Source organism: Denticeps clupeoides, chromosome 10 (genome assembly GCF_900700375.1).
Source record: "Denticeps clupeoides chromosome 10, fDenClu1.1, whole genome shotgun sequence".
Classification (NCBI taxonomy): domain Eukaryota; kingdom Metazoa; phylum Chordata; class Actinopteri; order Clupeiformes; family Denticipitidae; genus Denticeps; species Denticeps clupeoides.
The window spans coordinates 19,228,975-19,245,768 of record NC_041716.1 but is presented as its reverse complement, the minus strand read 5'-3'; the positions used below and the strand labels follow the sequence as shown (position 1 = coordinate 19,245,768).

Below are 16,794 nucleotides of genomic sequence, written 5' to 3'. Positions count from 1 at the left end.
CACTGAGAGTAATAAAAAGCCATTCTGTCACATAAGTCAGTATGAGTTTATTATGATGAGTTTATTTTCACTAAAGTGTAGAGGAGGCAGTGTACAGGTAAACCAATCGTATTGCAAAACATTCAAATGAGACTTTGACTTCCTATCACATGGTAGGACAAAGTATCAGTTTATACACAGAATTCAGTTCTGACACAAATGCTCAATAGCTACCTACTGAAAAAAACTGAACATAACAGGTTAAACATTACTAGGATTTGTGTATATAGGAATTTAGAAGGAAAAGAAATAAGACTCATATCCAGGACTTGTCTTAAGATTTAACTCTTTTTCTTAACTTTTGGATTCTCCAGTCCATCTTTCAGTGGACAAAACAAGCAGTTAACTACTGTCAAGGTTCCCTGAGATCTAAAGATACCTTGAGTTAGATCCTCACAGATGACCTTTCCTCACCATGACATTTCCTCTCCAACTCAAAACACACCATGTACAAGCTGAACGGCAAACAAACTCAATTATCGAAACCATTATTGATTAAATGGTCATTGTGCAGGCTGCGGTGCACTCTAAGGTCACGTATTTCAAAAAAACGGTCAAACCTACAGAACAGGCAACCTTTATTTGGTAAACCCTGCTTTACGTAAGAAAACTAAAAAGGTATTATTAAATATAAAAAATATTTAAACCTATATTTTGCTAACTAATCGATTAACTGAAAAAAATTGTAGATAGGAGTGGTAGATTGAAGATATTCTGAATGGTACCATCAGGTTTTACAAAATATGTAAAGGTGATGATTCCAGATTTATCAGCACGTCATACTCACAGGCTTCTTCCCCACGATCAGTTTTTCCACCTTCTGCACCTGAGACACATGGTCCTCATTGGTCTTCAGCTCCCGCTTGCGAATGCGCTCATAAATCCCAATCAGCATGTCCCGAGGGATGTCCTCTCCATCATCCACGCCTGAGGCACGATTTGATGATGAGAATCCATTCATGTATTTACACACACAAGTAATTATGATCTATTGGAAAATAGTGATTTAAATGCTCGTGGAGATTTAAAAAATGACACCTGTTCTGCCCTGATAAATAAAGAGGAAAATGTAATCCATAAATTGGCTCCCAGTTTCCCACCATTGCGCACTAGGATGTATTCACTAATTGTATATGTTGAGACCATGTTCCAATGTGTAAAAATGTTCTCTCTTGCTGGAGATTCAGCAGATCTCCAGCAGGCCACAAATGTGCATGGGTCTGCTCAAACGATCAGAAACAGACTCCATGAGGGTGGCATGAGGGCCCGACTTCTACAGGTAGGGGTTGTTACAGCCCAACACCGTGCAGCACGTTTGACATTTGCCAGAGAACATCAAGATTGGCAAATTCACACTGGTGCACTGTGCTCTTCATAAATGAAAGCAGGTACACACTGAGCACATGTGACAGACATGACAGTCCAGCATGATCGGTTTGGCAGTGGGTCAGCCCTCCGTGTGATTGCCAGTGGTTGCCTGACTGCTAGTAGGGACCGAGATGAGATCCTCAGTCCCCTTGGGAGACCATATGCTGGTGCGGTAGGCCCTGGGTTCCTCCTAATGCAAGACAATGCGTCTGGAGTGTATCAGCAGTTCCAGCAAGACCAGGGCATTGAAGCTTGCCTGTTCCCTAAACCTGAATCCAAGTGAGCACATCTGGGACGTATCACTCCATCCACCAACGCAATGTTGCACCACAGACTGTCCAGGAGTGGGCAGATTTACATTTACATTTACCGCATTTATCAGACGCTCTTATCCAGAGCGACTTACAATCAGTAGTTACAGGGACAGTCTCCCTGGAGCAACTTAGGGTTAAGTGTCTTGCTCAGGGACACAATGATAGTTAGTGGGATTCGAACCCGGGTCTTCTGGTTCATAGGCGAGTGTGTTACCCACTAGGCTACTAGATGCTTTAGTCCAGGTCTGGGAGGAGATTCATCAGGAGCCTGCCCAGGCGTTGTAGGGAGGTCATACAGGCACGTGGAGGCCTGTGATACTGAGCCTCATTTTGACTTGTTTTAAGGACATTACATCAAAGTTGGATCAGCCTGTAGTGTGTTTATACACTTTAATTTGAGTGTGACTCCACACTCAGGGACTCAGGGATTTGATTTGCAGCAATAATTTTTGTGTGGTTTTGTTGTCAGCACATTCAACTATGTAAAGAACAAAGTATTTTGTGTTCCCTTTGTAGTACATGAGGAGTGCTTACTAAATAATATTAAATTGAGATATTAGTAATCAAATCAAGTTATTCTTGGATATGAACTAGTGTGCAATTATTTCTCACAGTTTCAGTGTTTGCCTAGAAACGAACTATATGAGTGGAAACACATTAACTGCTAGCTGGACCACTAATACGTTTGACAAACGTTGAGTTTTACCTCGAAGATTCTTCACAAAGTCCTCCAGCTTCATCTTGCGCTCAGGCTTGACATTGGGACTATACATATCTGTGTTGAGGAGGATGATGGCAAAAGCCAGGATGAAGATGGTGTCGGGATTACGGAACTGGCGCACCACCCCGGGGTTACATATGCAGTATCGCTGACTGGAGACATGAGACACGAGACAATCTTGCTCACATTCCAATTTTGTGTCAATATATGTCTGAGTGAATACAGATTTTTTGCCATCTGAAAGTCACTCACCTGAAAGCCTCGATTAGGCGCTCGACCTTCTGGGCCTCACCCTGCACCCTGATGTGAGCCTGAAACTTCCTGAGAGCTTCGTCCAGTTCCGTCCCTGAAAAATCCATCTCATCCACCACACAGCTGAAACACATGAGCCATCGTAAGCTTTCTTCTGGCTCCTTTCTGGTAAATAATGCAGTGTCCACATCCCTCTCTGTCCCTTAAAGTCCCTTACTTGCACGGACAGTGTCTCACTTGTTTAAGAAGAAACCACACAGAACAACAGGAAACACTCCCCATTGACTACTGAGACCAGGTCACAATACTGATTTTACAGATGCTGTTAATAAATATTCCCTCTGAAGGTCTATTCATCATTGCATGGCCTTCAGACACCTCATCAGAAGAATATTTACTGGTGTCTACATTTTGGAGATAAACAAGCTTTTATAGAGATACCAAGAAACATACAGAGGCCACAACATGTATGTGAACCTTTTGGTTTTCTGCATTACTTTGTCATAAACTGTGCCTACATATAATGTGCCTAAAAGAATATTAAAAATACATATATCTTTCATGTCTTTATTGAAAACAAAACAAACAAAAAAACAACTCATTTTGTTAGTGTGGAAATTATGTGAACCCTTGAGTTAATGACCTCAAAAATGCGAATTGTAGTCTGGCTTGTTAAAAAATGTTTGGAGGTGTAGATTAGAGCTGCTTTGACAGATTAAATCTAGTCAATCCTTTGTGTTTGCTCCACACAGGATGAATACACCTATGTGAGCTTTCAGGAGATCTACAGTCAGGAATTGTTGATTTACATAAAGCTGGAAAGAGATCTACTGATCTACACAGTCTAGGATCTACAGATGGAGACACCCAGTCATAATGAGCACGACGAAGATTTGTCATCAAGGTAAACAAACAACCCAGAGTGACAGCAGAGTGACAAAAATGTGAAGGCATTGTTGGAACTGGCTGCCTTCTGTATTCATGAGTCTACAGTATGTAAAACATTGAACAAGTAGGGTGTTTCAGGCAGGACACATGAAGGAAGCCTTGTGAAAGGGCACAATGACAATCCACAGCAAATGTTTTGTAGACTAATGAAACTAATTTTGAAATTTTTGGGAAGAACATGCAGCACTACATCTGCATATCATCATGAAAACATCATCCTAATAATCAAGTATGGTGGAGGAAACATCATAATTTGGGCCTGTTTTGCTGCATCATTGCCTGCACATTGAAGGAAAGACGAATTCCAATGCATTTAAAAGAAATCTGCAGGATAATGTAAGAGTGTCTGTACATCAGCTGAAACTCTGTAGAAGTTGGGTTATGCAGTAGGACAATGACCTAAAACATTGGAACGAGTCCACATCAAAATGGCTTCAGAAAATAAAATTCACCTTTAATAATGTTCCAATAATTGTTTGTATATCACTGCATTGTTAATGTGGTGCTATTGGTAAGAGTTTCATGGTAAAGATCCTAAAAATTCTTAAGCTCTACTCACTCCAGGACATCTCTGTTGAACTGCTTCTGTCGGTTACCCAGGAACTCTCCAATCATTTGACGACTGAGTCCTTTCCTCTGGAGTAAAAAATGGGCCACACCCACGGGGGTATCTGGGACAAATCCTCTCTCTGTCAGATACTGAACCCCCTTTTCTGGCTTTCTGGAGATATAAAACAAAAATGTTTTGGAATCATTGTTAATGAATGAATCGTTCCAATGAAAAAAAAATGTCTGGAATGAAAGTGACACTTCAGTCTTTGAAAGATCACCATATTGCAAACAGAATTAGTCCTTTCTGCATTATTTCCATACAGGACATTCCACACTGTGGCTGAATTTGAAAAGCAAACCTCCAACACTTGTGTTTACAGGTGAAACAAAGGGTAGAGTAATAAGAGCAAAATATACTTGACAGAATCAAGTTACACCTCACGGGATTATTCCTGGCAGTGATGTCTACCCTATTTTTACACACAGCCAGGACAGATTTATGATATTTAAAATGTCCAACAACTCACAAAAGGTGCTTCATGAACACAGCATGACTTCATAAGTACTGGACTGGCCAAAATACATCTGTAAATGTAGCATTAAATTCTATTCATACATTCCGTTTGCCATTATTTTATTTACGAGGGGCTATGGCAAAAAATTCTGCCTGAAATAACAACAAGCAAAACATGGTTTTAAGTTGCAGTGGCATGTTTAGTTCATATTAGCAGATTCTGCAAGCGGCTCAAAGTGTCAAAGGTCACATCTGCAATTCCAGCCGTGAACCATACGCACTTGTTGAAGAGGTTAAGGCCGATCCGGTAGTGCCTCTTGCGGATGACGTCATTGCTGAAGGCCGGAGAGTCCCAGCTGTTGCGGGTCTCCTTGTGGTACGTCTGTTTGCTCAGCGCTTGCTCCCGCAGGCTATCCCTGGACGAGGATTCGGAGCTGCAGTTTATTGTGTCGTTGGAGTTGGAAGTGCTGTTGATGCTGTCGTTGTCTCCGTCGGAGAAGTCAGACTCGGACCTACTCTGCCGGTTGCCGTTAATTGCCAGGCGGCTCTCCAGCTGACGGTGCCGGTGTCGGATTGGTTCCTCGTCCCGCGAGGGGACTCTGGGAGGTAGTCCGTGTGAGATATGTTTGGGGCTGGCATGTGGCGGACCAACCAGAACCCGCTCGTAGATGTTCTGCCTCTTGACCGAGCCGCGATCTGAGCGGTCGCTCATTTCCACTGAACTGTCACTGGGTGGCTCAATGGTCAAGAGTGGCAGGTGGTCCACTCGCAGTCGCGGCTCTTGACATTCCAGAGACGGGGTGCTGCGGCAGCTGGTGTCAGTGTCCCCCTTGTCGTCCTTGGGGTCCATGGACCAGTACTCCTGTGAGGAGTTTACAGACTGCATGTGGGGGTCTGACTCGATGCTGGAGGGTTGGTCCATGGATCTGCTGAGCTGGATGGGGGGTGAAAGCTCCTCCTCATCTATGAAGAGTGTCACATCGTTGTAAGAAGCCATCATGTCGTCCAATTTGTGGCGGTCAGACATGTGCTTGGGTTTCACTTGGTAGGTGATCCCTTGATGTGCAGCCTGCTCAGCTTGCCCTTCATCCCCATGCAAACTGCGGCAGTTCAGGGCATCGTCAATGGACTCTGCCAGTGACTTCACCTGCCTGGAGAAAGCATCCTCCAGCTCGGTGATGGCATCTGATAAGTCATTTGGGGCATCAGGAGACGGCATGTTAGGAGGTCCCACTATATCTCCACAATCTGACTGACCCATGGAATCTACCTGGCCACCACCATCTGACAAAGATACCTGCTTGCCCTCAAAATATGAGCTATGGACTTTCTCAGGTCCTTCATACGAAAACTGCATTCTCATGTTGGACAGCACAATCCGCCGGGACATACGATTCTCAGACATAGAACTCCTGAGACGTTCAAAGTTCTTGTTCATCTGATACTGGCGGAAAGCCGTTTGAATGGTGCGAGCAGCATGGCGTGTTATGAAGCGTCCTCCATACTTGCGCTCTAGCATCTCCACCTAGCACAGGAAAACAAATGTAGTAAGTAATTATGGGAGAACAACACAGTGTTGGAATCATTTCAGTGAAAGTTCTTTTCTTGACATATTGTGCTTTTCACTCTAATTGAACCCCTTTGCAAGCCCTTAGGCTATACTTCCTGTTGTTAATTGTGTAACAATAAACCGTGGTCCTGCTGGGTCATTTGGTCATTTACAAGTACTGTACTGCATTTCGGACAAGTAGATTAACCAGTGGCTTGGGCAACCAATGTGCACCAGTCTACTGTGGCAGGGCTTGAGAACCCAGACCTAGATGGTTCTGAGGATTGAGCGTAGGGATGGTAGCTCTGGTCCGAGTCCTCCACAGTTTATTTCCACCACACCTGATTTAACTATAAAATGCTGAATGACAGTAACATAAAAAGCAGTGTAATCCAGGACTACCGTTGGAGACGCCGGTGAAGGGTCTCAACGTAATGAAGAACATATAATGTAATATGTGTTGGGAAGCTACCTGCTTGTCCTGGAGGTCTGTGGAGAGCTCATAGCTCTCAGAGAGCGACCGAGAGCGCTTGATGGCTTCTTCCTCAGCCTGCTTACGGAGAATGGACTGTGAATGCTGAAGCTTGGGTCGGCGCGGGCGCTGGGGGCCAGGCTGCACTGGGTGACCGTAGAAGGTCCCATCAAAGTGGTCCGGGCTGATGGCCGAACTGTGCGTCACTGGACCCTGACTGTAGCCCACGGTACTGTCCAGAGGACCCGGTGCCTCGCTCTGAACATCACCCTCCACACTGCAATGACACAGTCACATCATTCCACATCAGTTATAAGGATACAGTGGATGTAAAAAGCCTGCCCAAAATGGCAGATAAATGTATAAATATATAAAAAAAACTGGTAACATAATTGTGCACACCCTTGTTGCAGACCTTTGTTGAAAGACTTGATATCAGTTAAAGAGACTGATTATCCCCAAATACAAAGTGATCCAATTGCAATATTTGTAAACCACGGCTTTCAATCCTCGGTTGTACGGACACGCTTTGCAATAAACTTCCTGTTTTGGAACACATGGTACATGATATGCACATATTGTTCAATCTGTTTACTCACTTTTTCAAATCGTCCTTGCCATTTTACATGTAGTTTCAATATAAAGCTCTTCTTGGTTGGTAGTATTTTAAACTATTTTTTGAGTATTTTTTGCACAAAGTGTAGAAGATTGCTGTTATTATGTTCCTATTAATAGCATAATTGAAAATGGTTTAATTGAAAAAGCAAATGTCAGTTTGTCATATTTTTAATATGCGTAAGCCACGACAGATGCCACATTAGAAAAAAGCACAGGGTCCTCAAACATAACAAGAAATATAACAGGATCATATTAAGTAAGTAGTGAGTGCAAAAATGAAAAACAAAAGCCATTGCTAAACACCTCTTCAACACCATATATGAATTTTGATCCCCGCTTTTATATATGAGAGGGTGTTACTCACTCTTCCTTACTCTCTCCAGCAGCATGGAATGACTTGCCGCTCCACGACCTCCTGTTTGCTAAGAACTCCAAGCTTCTCCTCCATATTCTATCTACCATTCTGTTCTGCAAAGAGTCAAAGTACAGCAGTTCCCCTCCAGGGAAGCAAAGTCTGAGCTGACAAAAACAATGATTTACCAACAAGAACTTCACCACATTCAGCTGCCTGATGTCGCTTTTTTCCAGAGTCTGGAGTGTATGGAGCTATGACTAAACAATTATTCATCACGAGACTTTCGTTTCATGCCAGAAGAGTGACCTGCAATAAAAACCAGTTACACCCTAACTTCCATAAACGAGCCTTTTTAATAAAACTCCCAGCCTTACAAACTCACATAGGCTAGTTTATGACCACCATTTCACCTGACCTGCACGTCATCGTGGAGGGAAACCCACATGAACACATGGACAACACAGAACGTATCCAGGCAAAGAACCCAAAACACTGCCGCCCAACTATGCTGATATATGAATGTATTGAATGTATTACTTTAAATTTTACTTTCAGTTTCACTTTAACTGGTAGTGGTAGTAAGACAGATGACCACCAAGTCAAACCCGACTTACTACCATTGTGTCCCTGAGGAAGACATTTAAGCCTGAGTGTCTCCAGGGTGACTGTCCCTGTCACTACTGATTGTAAGGCACTTTGTCTGTAAAATTCCCTAAATGTAAATGTAAACTTAACACAATGTCTGGCCACATACGCAAATCAGCACATTCCTGCGCTGTATTTGACATAACATCTGCGGTCACTTGGGTTAACGGAGACTCTGGATAGTCTTAGAGAGTAAATTCTAAAAAAAAACTAAACTCTGATGGTGCACACAGCACTAGACAAGTGTGCTTTACTTACAAGGACTTTCTATGCCCAATAAATTTATTTCACACTTCTTACATAAGGCTGCATCTCGATCACCATCTGCCACAGCAAACAGTGACGCACCCGTCATGGCGGTAAGAATCATAGTCATCCGAGTGCTCAGTTACTGGAGGCGGGGGATGACCAACGTGAAAACACTGAAATGTATGAGATTAACACCAGGTTGGTGTGTCACATCAAACGGTATAATTTAGCGCGTTGAGGGTGTTCGTCTGACCTGGTGTCAGTAAAAAGCAACAATTACGGCCCAGTCTTCCTGCGTTCTGCATTAATATGAGGTAAATAAAAGAGCCAGTACGGTGACGCTGCATTAAAATAAGAAGAAAGGCTCTTGCAGCTGAAGCCTGAGGTTCTGTCCTTGCCCTGTCCATGGCACTCTTCTCACCCCTCCCAACCTGATACCCCCAAATACTTCTCACCTCAGTGCTCCTCCTTCCCTCCCTGCAGCCGCCCTTGTGGTTAATGGGGTAGTGAGTATAATGGACTGAACAACCAATCATCAAGGTGAAATGTAATAACAATGTCCTTTATCACACAAAGTAAACATTATGATGAACATAAGCATTATTCTCACCAGTACTTATTACATGTGAGGGAAACAATCATGTGCAGCCATGAGCGTTGTATGCGGACAATGACAAGCAACAGCACTGAAGTGAAGCATTTGATTTGACCTTGAAAGGTTAAACCTAGGTTTCTGAAATGAAGAAATGTAGTGTTCTGGAAGGGGTGTAACAAACAACATGACATTGTGGATCCAGAATAAGAAAAGAGGAATGAAGGGCCGAAAAATGGAAGGGAACTGTGGGGGCGTGTAAATATGAGAGACAGTTTCTTTGAGGTTAGCCTCACATTCACAGTTCTTTCATCATGTGGATCGTACAGTACAGTGAACATTCAATGATCAGTGTCAAACACCAAGACACTGTCAGGACAGTGAAAAATGAAATAATATCAAGCCAGGAAAATCTTGATAAGAAATAATAAAAACAACAACCAATGGCTAGATTTGTATGTATAATAATAATAAGAAGAAAGTATATCTTTTTTTAGCTTTTGTATTATTTTTCACAGCTTCTTTAAAACATCATCTCAAATTTTGTATTATTATTTTCCCATTATCATATTCTTCAGTCCATAGTTTTTAATGATATCATATATTTCATGTCATCATAGTATTGCTTCGTTTTATTTACTTTACCAGTCATTGGCAGTTGTGGCCATTTCTGATGCGTTCTACAGGCATTGATCTGTGAGCTCCAATGTTCCTCTAAGGTCCCATGCCTGTCTGTAGAAGGATGTCAGCTGACTATGATTTGGAGCCAAGGCCGGGGTGGGCTGTCCAGACTTCTATCCCCTCGGCTCCTGACTAATGTGCCTGAGGTTAGCACATTCCTTCACAACAAGGAAAGAATTCCTGCACTGGCCCAAAGAGCTGGAGGAGACAGATCCACTGGAGTTCTGGGAATGGAAGCGGCTAATCAACTCCAGACGGAGGGTCAAGCCAGCGGGAGCACCCCCAGCACCCAGTGCACACTGGAGCTCGCCCCGGTCCCGAAGAGAGTCTGCAGAGTCCACCATCTCAAATGACTTAACACATGCGCCCCCACGCCCACCTGAAACAGATGGTTTCTCCCTCTTATATGCAGCACTAGCATGCATACAGTCCACGGTGCACAACATGATAAGAAAAACATGTCCTCCAGCTCCATCCATCTCCATCGATAACATCCTTCACCATGGAAATCCACGACAGACGGCAACAGACCACATACTGTCACATATCTGCCAAATAAACAAACTGGCACAGCTCGTGAGTAAGGGAGACAGATAATATTATGCAATGGACAGCAGTGACTAGTAAGGATTCTGGTCTCCATGGTGCAGTTAAATGAGAGGGGAAGCTGGAAGCAAGGCATGGTCCGGTCAGGCCTTACTCTGAGGATAGCGGTCAGTCTGGCAGCAGCCTGGAAAGCTGGAATTCTCGTGCGTAATCCCCCGTGGGTGCTGTTTCCTCAACTGTCCAGACAGCTGAAATGTGACACTGAGCCTTGGATCACAGAGCTGACCAATCTTGGCCATTTATTATTCAAATATAATAGTGAAATGGAAGAAAAATGATAATATTTTTTGGGGGGTTATCTTGTACTCATTGAACACATGCCACATTTTTGTTATGTTAAAATCCAGAGAATCCGATCTTTAACATTTACCCAACCTGTTCTGCACAGGAACGGAGGCAGAATGAGAATGATACTTGGACTTTGGGGAACATGCACAGATCATTCATGACTCCCAGCTTGGTTAGAGGTACGAACTCTGCCAAAGCCAGTTTGTTTGAGGGATATTAATATTCCCTTTTAAGGAATATTAGGTCTTTCATTTTTAAAAAGGAAGCAGGGAATTAAAAATATTTGCATGAACTGAAGTGAAAAGTGAAACATTTTGAAACACAACACAGCACACGGCGACACAACAAAATGTGTCCTTTGCATTTAACCATCACCCTTGGGAGCAGTGTGAGGGGACAGTACTTTGCTCAGTGGCACCGTGGCGAATCCACTGCCTCACCACTGCCTCACGTGGAATGTAGAAATTGGTTATGAGTCCTGTATGATGGATTACTACTTTTTTTGTGTGCCATCAAATCTATTAAAGGAGTACATAAAAGCGGCAGTGTTGTGAGAGAGTGGCTGCTCAGCTACTGTCAGGCATTATAAATAAAACACAAAATTCATTCCCAAGGCGTCCCTTCTATTGGGCCCATGCGATGCATAATAAATAAATAAAACCTTTAGAGAACACGCATTTCTAATTAATAATGTAGACATCCAGCCAAACACTAGATTTGTCTGTCATGGTCAATAATGCGAAGGTGGTCCAAAAACCATAACCAAGACATGCTCAGCAATGAGGCTCAGTATCATGATTCTGGATAAAAAGCATTTATCTACATGCAGTGGGATGCACACACCCTAAATGTTCAGAATGTATGTATTTGTAATGAATATATATTTACATTTTATTTCATGGTACCATGGCATGGTAAATATTTCATAGCAGTCCGAACTGTCTCTGCATAGCTGCAAAACTGCACAGCTATAACAAAGATAATAACCTGTTTGTCTGGATTAGTGTCTTTTGTTCACATTCATCACGTGTTGGAATAAGGTCATTATGGTGTGACAGCTGTGAGAGGGGACGCCATGAGGCATACACTCGTTGACGAATATATACAACATGCCAAACTCTCTGACCTTCTGAGCGGTTACACACACAGTGAGAGAGAGAGAGAGAGAGAGAGAGAGCCAAGGTGCCTTACCATCCATCCGGCTCCAGCTCCAGGAGAGACTGGGTCTTCTCCGAGTTGCAGTGCAGGCACCACATGCTGACTAGTAATCACAAGCAAGCGGCTGCCCAGCACTCACCACCATCCCACCGCCAGCCGTGGCCGGCCTGCCGCCGGCCGCTGAGCGGCTCGGTGACGGTGAAGGGCCATAGATCCTGTCACCAGTAAATGCCGTGCTCTCCCTCTCTCCGTACTCGCCAAGCTGCAATGAGCAGGAGGGGGTGGGAGCTAAAAAAGGGGTGTGTGTGTGTGTGTGTTGTAGCTAGAGTGAGAGAACAAGAGAGGGAGAGAGAGAGAGAGAGAGAGAAGGGAAGGGAAGGGAGAGGGAGGGGAGTTGGAATTCCTCCCACATTATGCATGTGATGGCGGGAATACGAAATGACCCAGGAACATGAGGGTTTGGCTGAATCCACTAGACAGAAAATACAAGGATGTAGGGGGGGAGAGCAAGACGAAAGGACGTGTTTGATGGTGATGTGAGAGACAGAGAGACATGGGGTTGTAGGGCGGGAGGTGGAGCAAGATGACGGCTGAGTGTAATCATTGGATGATTGTTTGTTACTTCAGAGAAAGGAACGTTCCTATTAATAAGACCAGCATGGATAGACAGCGGGCTCTATAGCCACCAGCTACAGCATTCCCAGACTTCCATGCTGCTCCCGCACCACAGACCTACTCTTTCCTTGAGTTCCCCTGGTGCTGAGCACTCCTGTACAATATCAGAGGGAATATCAGAGGAAACAAGTGATGGCAACTTAATTCCTTCTCCTTTTTCAGGACAGCTGAATAACAAGAAATCAAGGTCTGTATTAATCTGTCACACCTAATATTTTAGTATTGCCGTAATGTGAATAAACAGACCTGCTGTCAGTAGCATTATAGTAAAGTAAAAAGGAAAAGTTTTACTCATAAGCATAAATTATTCAGCTTAGTTTAAAAGAGCAAACTAATATATTCTCAAACTACTGTAATGAGAAAAAAACACTTTAATCAAACAACAGCTAGCATATCACGCCTAGCACAATCGCTTTCACTTTAAAGTGTTTGATTTGAAGGCTTTTGAGTAAATTTTACATTTCAAATTTACAGAACAGAAGTTTGCAGTGTGGTTTTCCCTTTTATTTAAAATATGAATTTTATATAGTTACCTTACCTTTACCTTACCTAGGAAGTCTAGGTTTTAAAAAAATTCTAATAATAATAACACGAATAATTGGTCTGTCATACTGACAGGCCCAATAATAATAATAATACATTTAAATTATATTACTAGCCTAATTTTTTGTTGTAATCAATTCAGAAAATACTTACATTTGAGTTCATTTCTACATTTTTTTAATATTAGCCTTTTCATAACAGGTATCTTTTACTGACTATAATAATCTGTCTGAAATTTAAAAATGTTTAAACCCCATTTAAGCACAAAGCACACAGTCCTTTTTTGGCTAATAATGGTGAGCTGAGGATATGAGGGAAATAACTCCCAGATGTGACGAGTTTACAGAGACACACATCACAGATGTACATGTCTGGGGGTGATGGTGGCCATGTCCTCTAATTAGAAGCCCGGAATCAGTCACTCCCTGGTGCCTCAGACTTCACAACATCAGAATCTGCAGGAGGCCAAATGTTTATGAATGAACACTGCTGAGGTAGACAAGTACAGCTTCTCGCCGCCAGACAGATATCCGTGAGCTCCAGCCCTGAGCTTGGGACCAGGCATTGCTATTTCAGAACATCCTTGGCTTATCTATATCCAACCACAGCAGCTGTTCCTTCATTGTGTCCAAAAAAGCCCAAACACACACCTGTCATGTCGACTAGTACCCACCAAGATCCCATTTATTTAGAACAGATGACACATAAGATTGCACAAGCAGCAAATCACTACTACACAATCAAAGATCAAACTCATATGCAAATCATATGCACTTCCTGTCAGGATTGCCTGCAGCTGGCCTCCACACCTGACTTTAATCCTGACGCCCCATAAATGCCGGAAGTTTCCGCCCGTTCGGGGTCGCTGGCATTTTCGTGAACTCTATGCACGAACTTGACCTTGTTTAGTGTTATGTGTTTTGAGTTCTGGCAATCGCCACACGCCTACGGGTTTGTTTATGTTCTTTATTTAAGTTTAAATCGTTTTCGGCCACCGCGCCAGTCTTTATTTGTATTTCTTTGTTTGTTAATAAAAACCCCTTCCCAGTATGTCAGACCTCTGCGCTTCCTTCCCCCGTAAGTCCGTAGTCGTGACAGAATGCCAGCGACCCCCCCAAAAGCGCAGAGGTAGAAAGCAGAGGAGAAGAAACGCCGCGAAGGACGCAGCCCGGCGCGGCGAACGCGGACACCAGGGGAGAGACGCGCCGCCCGTTCTGGTGGAGCGTTTTCTCCCCGAGAAGCCGTGGTACGCGGCGCCGCGTGATGACGTCACCCCCGGGAAACTCCGCGAAACCCGGAAGCGACAACGTCGGCGGGTGAGTGGGCGGAGCGAGGACGTTGGCGTCGGCAGCAGCGAGGAAGTGACGTGGGCAGCGAGCGCAGAAGATGCGACCCCCACGATCTTCGCCATGTCGAGCCAAGAACTCTGCGCTCTGCTGGCAAGGCTCCCCGTGGACGACACGGACGACGACGAGAGCACGGGAGACGAGAGTTGGGCTCCGCCCATCGCGCCAGTCTGCGATCGTCGCAAGGTCCGTGGGGACCCACGTCACTTCCAGGGGGGTGAGAAGCGGCAACAACAACGGCGGCGTTGTGACATGTTGCGGCGTTGTGACATGTGACTTCCGGGGGTACGAGGTTGACACGGACGACGACCAGGATGACTCCATTTGGGCAGTCAGTGCCGGGATGGCTCCGCCCATCGCGCCCATCCAGGAGCGTCACGAGGTCCGTGGAGACCCACGTCCCTCCCAGCAGTGTGAGGAAAGCTGGTGGAAGAGGGCGACGGGAGGTCGCCAGCCAGCAACTGCGCTGCCGGGACTGCCTCGCAGGGAATCCTCCATTCCTGCTCCAGTCGCCGACCCGCCTTCCCTCTGCCCGGACGTTCCCCAGCAAAATGGCAGCGCAGCACCAGCGTCCACACCTGCTGGAGAAGACGTCCACCCCCCTCCACACCACACACCTACCACCATCTCCAGCGACGTGCCCAGCCCCGTGTGGGACCGCCCAATTGTCCCGGGACCCTTCAGTGGGGCAGCAGACACAGACGAGATCACTACCATCCTCACGTGTCTGACTGGATCAGCATGGGGCTGGAGCACAACCCTCTGGCAGCAGGGAGAGACAGACAGGAGTTTTCGGGACTTCCAACAGAGACTGAGGGCGGAGTTTGATCGGCCTGAGCCAGGGATCGAACTCTGCCCCTCCACCACATCCAGTGCCAGTCAGGATCCGGGGCAAGAAGACCCAGCACTGGTGGGCGACGAGAAGGTCGCTCCTCCCGAGATCCTGGCTGTGCCCCCTGAGGAGGTCCCGGAGAGCCTAGAGAGGGAGCCAGACGACCCTCTCTTCTGTCTGTCTCTGTCTGTGTGTGTCTGTGTGGCATATGTGTCCGTATGTCGCCCCCACTTCCCCTCTTTGTGTCCACCAGATGGCGACCCAGCCGCGGAGCCAAACCCCAGGGAGGAGGTTCCTGACCCGAATGTGCTGGTCCAAGGCGAGGTGGACAAGCCCCAAGGTACCCCTAAGTCCAGCCGGGGGGGGTGCTCCCCCAAAGAATTTTTTGGGGGGGTGCAGTTCGGGTTGGGGACTCCTCCTGAGGGGAGGGGAGGTGGGGAAGCGATGGAGCTGGGTCCTCCGGTAGCCAGTGAGGAGGGCGGGGCAGGCATGGGCCTGCGTCTGCCTCCAGAGGGGTGGAGCGCCATAGAGCCCCCGGGTAGGCATGAGGACCCAGCTGGGACAGGCAGGAAGAGGGCCTGCTTGTCCCAACGGACGCAGAAGGGGCTAGCCGGATGGTCTGGCAATGCCCCCCCCTTGGCACCAGGGCCGGGCAGCGAGAGGGGCTGCATAGTCCCAGAAGGCACCAGCCTGGGGTGCCTGGAACAGTCGCCGGAGGCTCTGGGACAATCTCCCTGCGCGGTGCAGGGGGTGACACAAGATGTGTCAGAGGGGGACATGTGGAGACAGGGCCCACACGTACCCAGATGGATCGGCCCTGATTATTGTGTGCAGGTACGGGAGTCCGGGGCCGTCATGCGGGACCACGCCGGGGAGCCAGGCCGAGGGTCCGGGGCCGCCATGCGGGACCACGCCGGGGAGCCAGGCCGAGGGTCCGGGGCCGCCAAGCGGGACCACGCCGGGGAGCCAGGCCGAGGGTCCGGGGCCGCCAAGCGGGACCACGCCGGGGAGCCAGGCCGAGGGTCCGGGGCCGCCAGGCGGGACCACGCCGGGGAGCCAGGCCGAGGGTCCGGGGCCGCCACGCGGGACCACGCCGGGGAGCCAGGCCGAGGGTCCGGGGCCCGCCAAGCGGGACCACGCCGGGGAGCCAGGCCGAGGGTCCGGGGCCGCCAAGCGGGACCACGCCGGGGAGCCAGGCCGAGGGTCCGGGGCCGCCACGCCTGACCACGCCGGGGAGCCAGCCCGAGGGTCCGGGGCCGCCACGCCTGACCACGCCGGGGAGCCAGCCCGAGGGACCGGGGCCGCCACGCCTGACCACGCCGGGGAGCCAGCCCGAGGGACCGGGGCCGCCACGCCTGACCACGCCGGGGAGCCAGCCCGAGGGACCGGGTCCTCCAAGGGGAGGATACAGCAGGGCAGGAGCCCTGTGGTTGCCGCCGTCCACCCCGCCGCCTCCACTGATGGTACTGTTGGGGCT

General features: G+C 47.0%; 1 protein-coding gene across 7 annotated transcripts in view; it reads right to left on the bottom strand.

Moving 5' to 3' along the window:
- Positions 1 to 16,794, bottom strand: part of LOC114797810 (IQ motif and SEC7 domain-containing protein 1-like) — an 80,428-nt gene that overhangs the window by 7,524 nt on the left and 56,110 nt on the right. For 5 of the 7 annotated variants that reach the window (XM_028992960.1, XM_028992955.1, XM_028992959.1 and 2 more), the window contains 6 exons: positions 6,730 to 7,006; positions 4,990 to 6,233; positions 4,202 to 4,363; positions 2,695 to 2,817; positions 2,428 to 2,594; positions 827 to 966 (listed from right to left, as the gene is read on the bottom strand). In XM_028992960.1, coding sequence (XP_028848793.1) covers positions 827 to 966; positions 2,428 to 2,594; positions 2,695 to 2,817; positions 4,202 to 4,363; positions 4,990 to 6,233; positions 6,730 to 7,006 — 2,113 coding nt within the window. Of the gene's footprint in view, positions 1 to 826; positions 967 to 2,427; positions 2,595 to 2,694; positions 2,818 to 4,201; positions 4,364 to 4,989; positions 6,234 to 6,729; positions 7,007 to 7,711; positions 7,847 to 11,954; positions 12,202 to 16,794 lie in introns of those variants that run through there. The other 2 variants (XM_028992958.1, XM_028992956.1) reach the window with 2 other exon arrangements.